This window comes from Setaria italica, chromosome II, assembly GCF_000263155.2.
Source record: "Setaria italica strain Yugu1 chromosome II, Setaria_italica_v2.0, whole genome shotgun sequence".
Classification (NCBI taxonomy): domain Eukaryota; kingdom Viridiplantae; phylum Streptophyta; class Magnoliopsida; order Poales; family Poaceae; genus Setaria; species Setaria italica.
The window spans coordinates 41,684,709-41,690,708 of record NC_028451.1 but is presented as its reverse complement, the minus strand read 5'-3'; the positions used below and the strand labels follow the sequence as shown (position 1 = coordinate 41,690,708).

General features: G+C 45.1%; 2 protein-coding genes across 8 annotated transcripts in view; one reads left to right on the top strand and one right to left on the bottom strand.

Moving 5' to 3' along the window:
* The window catches only part of LOC101783582 (protein FAR1-RELATED SEQUENCE 9), a 5,623-nt gene extending 3,497 nt beyond the window's left edge, over positions 1–2,126 (top strand). For 2 of the 7 annotated variants that reach the window (XM_014804777.2, XM_014804776.2), the window contains exons 5-6: positions 374–450; positions 611–2,126. In XM_014804777.2, coding sequence (XP_014660263.1) covers positions 374–439 — 66 coding nt within the window. In that variant the 3' untranslated portion in view covers positions 440–450; positions 611–2,126. Of the gene's footprint in view, positions 1–370; positions 451–610 lie in introns of all 7 variants that reach the window. The other 5 variants (XM_014804775.2, XM_012844079.2, XR_002676459.1 and 2 more) reach the window with 4 other exon arrangements.
* Positions 2,127–2,380: 254 nt separating this feature from the next.
* LOC101784939 lies at positions 2,381–4,393 on the bottom strand. The gene is made up of 3 exons (XM_004959643.1): positions 3,630–4,393; positions 2,613–2,780; positions 2,381–2,528 (listed from the first exon to the last, which is right to left on the bottom strand). The coding sequence occupies exons 1-3, from the start codon at positions 4,391–4,393 to the stop codon at positions 2,381–2,383; spliced, it is 1,080 nt and encodes a 359-aa protein (XP_004959700.1).
* Between the last annotated feature and the right edge of the window lie 1,607 nt (positions 4,394–6,000).

Here is a 6,000-nt window from a genome sequence, read left to right as displayed (position 1 = left end):
CTACACAATGTTGCCAAAAACAATCTTTACCCCCAACTACCATCATACTATTTATGTTATTCACACCATATCTTAAACTCCAAGAAAATAATAAACTCTTGGCACATGCAGAAGATGCATGACTTCACAGATCGGTTTGGGGGCCTTCTTTTAGAGAATAGTCCTCTTGATTTCCTTGGTGGGAAAGTTTAATGCACCATCCACTGTTTGCAAGACCTTGAGAGATAACATAAGCACATAAAGATGCAGACAATGCAAACTGTAGCACATCCCATGAGTGTGGAGTTTAGATAGTCATCATTGATGTAGGTGCAACAAAAATGTTATTTTGCTCTCTGAACTTATTTGCCCTTGTTATTGTTGTGTCCAGCAGGATCATCTGCCTGCATATGCTGCAATACGCCCCAATTCAAATTTTGGTGGTGCCAAGAACATCTGAAGGATAATAAGGTATGCAATGTCCTCACAATTATGCGTCGTGTGATGTGCAGAACCATTTCCTTTGTCTTATTGCTCTTGTTGCCACTTCTGGCAAGAAGATGTGTGTCTCAAACGCTGAACATCAGAGCTTGATACCAGTCCTGTCCTGGAATTGTATTGGTGTTTGCAGGGCAATAGCTGGTTACATTTAAACAATGTTCCTATGCCTGCTCTGCACATGATACCAACCCATACTGTAGTGAGCTCGGGGATTACATGCTGAAGTCTTGCTACTCTTAATTTCCAAGTTCCTCTGGATGTTGCTGGAAAATCTTGTTTGAGGATTTCAGCTACCAACTCAGGCTTGAACTCTGTCGACCCTTTGTGTAGGCCTGGCGGTGCTTCTTCACATTGGTCAGTTCATTGGCCCTTTCTGCCGGTCTTGAGGGAAGTGGCTCTTCTGGCTGTTGCTGTGCAACCTCTTGTGCATAGAGCAGCAGCAGCTCAATATTAGTCTGAGGCAGGCAATTTTAGGCTTGTAAATTGTAAGTCGTGAGATTGGTTGAGAGTTAGGTCATATTACATCTCTGCAGAATCAGAATCCAGTTGCAGACTATGTTGATGTAGGGACGGCTTCTCTTGTGCAAGAAACTGTCTCAGCTCAAACAACACAAGCCTGCCAGTGGCAGTGGCACCAGGCACCTGCTCTGCTCACCACCTGGGCTCCTGGCGACGGAGATCGCCATTCCTGCATGAGTTGAGCTTGTCCTGAGCAGCCGAATCGCTGCGCGTCAAAGCAAGCGGCGGCAGGATGGGTAGTGTGCTCCCCGGCCCAGCATGGATTCGGATGCTGACCTCTGTTTTTTTGGATATTTAATTTTTTGCCATCTGGATGGCAACTCTTCGATCGCCAGTTTTACATTTGCCACATGGAAGAGATCCATGCCAATTTTGCTTACCTGGCACAATACATGGGCTCGTCAGCATTGAAATGACTCCCCTACCCCTGCCTTATCCTTCACCTGCCTGACGCCCCTTCGCCCTGACCTCGCGGCTCATTTCTGCTTCCTCTCGCCATTCTCCATCTCGCACCGCACCGCTGCCGCTAATGAATGTCTCGTCGGAGGGCGGTGTCGGCGACTGCTTCAAGCAGGAGTGCGTCAAGAGTGATGCAAGGCAACCCCGCGTTTGGCAAGGAGACCGGAATACCCTTGATTTAGTGTACTACCTGCGGGCAAGCGTGGGTCATTGAGCTAAGGGCTTGGACGGAAGCTAATGATGGCTAGGTGTTCTTCAAATGCCCAAGATTCGTGAACGGGGTGAGTTGGTGATCCGATTTGTTTCGTTTTTTTCTTGAATTTTTAATCGGTGACCTAGGGTTGATGTATGTGATTTCTACTACTGGCAAAAGGAGTACCTTCACAAACTTGTGGAACTAGGTAGGATCACAGTGCATCCTAAGGCACAAGTAGATTCGAGCTCTGAAGAACATGATGAACATGCCGTTTCAAGCTAAGACAGGAGCAGCAACGTGGAAGAAAAGCTGGATGTATTAGTCAAGACACTTAAGTTGTTGGTGTTTATGGTGGTTTGTAGGTGTTGTTGTGGGCATCATGTACCTGAGGAAGTGATAATGTAATGTATGGGAATGTTGGCATTTGAACAATTTATGTTAGATGGCAATGAACAGATGGGTTAATGTTGAATCAGTATGTGTTGACAACCACAGAATTTAGGAGCATACGCATAAGTTATTGATCCATCGTTCATAACAGGTTCATCATAATCCTTACATAACAGGTTCAACATCTAGACAAAATAAAAGTTCAACATTCAGATTACATAACAGGTTCAACATCCAGGCTAAATAAAACTTCAGCATCCAGCATACATAACTGGTTTAGCAACAAGCCTACATGACTTGTTGTTCAGCAAAAGACACAAATTGTGCAGTAGATGACTACTTCTTGACTGGACTAGCCTTCTTGATCTTAGTTGCCAACTTCTTCCTAGGTGTCAATTTTTTTACTTGATTATTTGTTGGTACCACCTCCAGAGCTGGTGGAGCCTCGACCATTGGTGTTGGTGGAGTAGCCAATGCCAATCTCCTGTATTGGCATAAGCACAAGTTAATAGGCAGGAAAGTCACAACTAGTAGGTAATAATTGATGTTTGACTAGCAGGAAACTCACCTTCTTGTGGTTGGTACAGGACTATTAGATGGTTCAGCTTCTCTAATTGATGTTTGAGCTTCAGCTACTGCAGCTCTGGTTCTTGGTGTATTAGCTAGTGATGGTGCTGCTTCATCAGTTTTTGTCTTCTTCCTGCCCACTTTGGCTTTTGTCTTCTTGGTCCTCTTCCTGAAAATCGAAGCATTAGTTGTTAACTAGGTGTAAAATGCTAGGTGTGAAAACATGGTAATGCAATATATCTTTTCTTGGTGCCAGTCAGGTGACACCTCTAGCTTCCGCTCCTGTGCCCAAGTTGCCCATAACCCTGACATGTCACTTGTCTGGTTGACTTTCCAGTCCGCTCCAAGCAAGATAAATACATGTTCTTCTTCTGCCTTCCCAACCCTTTCTTCTTGGCAATAGGAGGTAAAAGCTTGAACCCTTTGTCTACTTCAGGCTATTGACTCTATGGATGGCAGTGGGCACAAATTACCCACGTGCCCACGGGCAAAAACCCTGTAGGGTAAGGATACGGGTTCTATTTTGTACCCGCGGGCACAAAATACGGGTTCTATTTTGTACCCACGGGCACGGGTGCGGGTTTGAGTTTGTGCCCACGGGTAAAAAATTAATGGGCATAAAAATGACTTACCCGTGCCCACAAACCCGCAAACCCATACGACTATATAAGCGATTTCTAGGGTTCTCATTCATTCCTGCAATCCTCCTCCCAGCCGCACCTGCACGCCACCTCTCGTCCTCTTCCCTCCCCGCCGCCACCTCCACCTCTCCGCTCCCCGCCGCCCGCTCTGCCGCATGCCCTCGCTCCCCGCCGCCACCTCCACCGCCCGCGGCCCCTCCGCCGCCCACCGCCCGCTCCGCCGCCCACCGTCGTCGTGGGCACGGGTGTGCCCGCGGGTGACAAGCACAGGCACAACTTCTTGCCCGTGATGGGTGGCGGGCGCGGGCATGGGTATAGAGTTTGCCTCGCGGGTGCGGGTCTGTAAACCCTCTACCCATGGGTAATGTGCCCGTTACCATCCATAATTGACTCTTGTCTTTATGTTAGGGACCAATCCAACATAAGCAGCTTGAAATCTCTGCACAGAGTATGCTAGGTCTACATATTGTTCCATATTCATCCTCCTTTCAGTGGTGATGACTGCCAAGGCATGTGGACAAGGTTTTCCATTAAATTGCCACTCCCTGCAAGTGCAGTGGTGCTGTTTAAGGTACACAACATGTCTTTTGATCTCTTCATCTTTGTATATTTTTGTCACCTCTGTCACCTTCAGATTTCCTAAACCCTTTGAGGCTGCATTCAGTTGATGGATAACTGCTGGTAGTATGAGACCATTCAGGGCCATTGACACTCTTCTCCTTTTCTCAAACATGATGACTGTTTTCTCCCTAACAGCATCTGCAAGAACATCTATAGGCAAGTCCTTATATTCCTTGATCCATGCATTCCAACTCTCTACCAAGTTATTGTTGATGTAGTCACACTTAATTTTTGGTGAGAATTTGCTTTTGGTCCACTTCAGATGATGATGCTCCTCCAACCACTTCTCAACATTTGGTGAAGGAGTGGTCACTTTTGCAAGAAGGTACTTGTGTTTATCTGGCAAGTAAGCCGTGGCTGTTGGCCACATATGCTTTGCATACACACTGCCATGGAAGTTTTTCTTCATATTTTCCATCAGATGCCTGAAACACTCCCTATATTCTGCCAAAGGAAACACTTCCTTCACAGCAGCCTCTAAACCCTTGCATGCATATGTACATATTGCCAAGTTGTCCATTGGGCCTATTGTTTGTGCAAGTTGCTGCATGAACCAAGTCCAATTATCCTTTGTCTCGGAGTAAAAAAAATCAAATGCCAAAGGGAACATCCAGTTCTGCCCGTCTATTGCATTGGCAGCTGGCATGTGTCCATTCCACTGTCCATTAAGGGCAGTGGAATCTATGCTAATGTATGACCTGCAGCCACCTAAGAATCCATCGATGCATGCTTTTAATGCCCAAAAAAATCTGCTAAAATGAGTCTTGCCATCTATCTCTACTGTGTCTATCTCTACCACACTACCAGGAGATCTAAGCTCCACCTCTACCTTGAACCTATACAACTAGTCAAATGAATCTTCCCACTTACCAAATAATTTAGTTGTTGCTCTCTGCCTATTATCCATACAGTCTAGTACAAGATAGTGATGTTATACTTGTTCTCCAGCTCTTGCTTCAACTCCTTCGTGCCCATGTCATGCTTCTTCTTTACAAATGGAATTGCTCTCTCAGCAACCCATGCTTGAGATGCCATCTTGCCCAAAATCCTACTCCTAGATGCACATGTGTGAGGATTGGAGTTTATCTGAACCTGCACAGAAAATGAATTGCATTCAGAAAAAGCAACAAGCAAGTGAACTAACTATCATTGCACAGCAAAATAGTAAATTACAATAACAAGCAAAATATATCCTGACACTTCTATCAGCTTGTGTTCTAGCCCTAATTTTCCATTGACACCCCTTTGCACTGTAACACCCCCTGAATCTAGTTTTCTCTGACTTCTTAGTGTGCAACTCAAACTCCTCCACAATTGCATGCTATTTCACTGCTAGCCTAAAATCCACCATACAAGGTACACTATGTCCACTGATATTTGTGGTTGTCTCTGTCCCAGTCAATAATTGGCTCAGTAGGTTCATGGTCATCTACTGGAATTCCACAATCTCTAATGTCTTGTTGTAGTATAGCTGGAATGACTGGAATTGGTACTTGTTCTTGAAATGCAGCAGTAGCTGCTTCATCTGCTGCCTTGAAGCCAAATGCCTCGTACACATCATCCTCATTTGCTATGCTAGTTGCATCACCATCTTGATCAGGGTCAGCTATGATGGTCAAGGTGCTCCAGTCTACTGCATATTCCTTCTACTTTTGTTCTAGAGAGCTAGTTGTCTCTCCAGCAGCTTCTGATTGGTGCTCCATATCAGCATGTGTCACACCAGATGTAGCATGAGCACTAGAGGCATTTGGTGCAGCTGCAGAACTACCAAACATTTTGTATCCATCTTTCTCCACCACCTCACAGGCCATATATAGCACTCTGACATCCCATTTGGCTTGAATCAAATTGCAAAACTGATTATTTGTGGCAACGTGGAACCAAAATCTTGGTCTACTGCCCAGACTAAAAGCTGTTGGTTAGGTCCCCATATTGTCTGGCTAGCCATTTCATCAACAAACTTGTCCAAATTGTAACCACTTCTTCCATCAATCCACAACTCGTGATTCTGCTTTGCCATATCAAACACCCCATACTCTTATAGGCATCACACTTAACATGAACTTTAAATGCATTATTAAGATCAATCTTGGTGAATCAATGAAATACAAACAATTTTGGAGTTAG

Bases quoted from the DNA above. Each gene is read 5' to 3' on its own strand.
- LOC101784939 (XM_004959643.1), bottom strand. From the start codon at position 4,393: ATGGACAACTTGGCAATATGTACATATGCATGCAAGGGTTTAGAGGCT. The intron at 2,781-3,629 runs GTAACGGGCACA...TTCGATTTTCAG, and splicing joins ACAAGAGTCAATTATGGATG to GAAGAGGACCAAGAAGACAA. The intron at 2,529-2,612 runs GTGAGTTTCCTG...ATGCCAATACAG, and splicing joins CCTGTACCAACCACAAGAAG to GAGATTGGCATTGGCTACTC.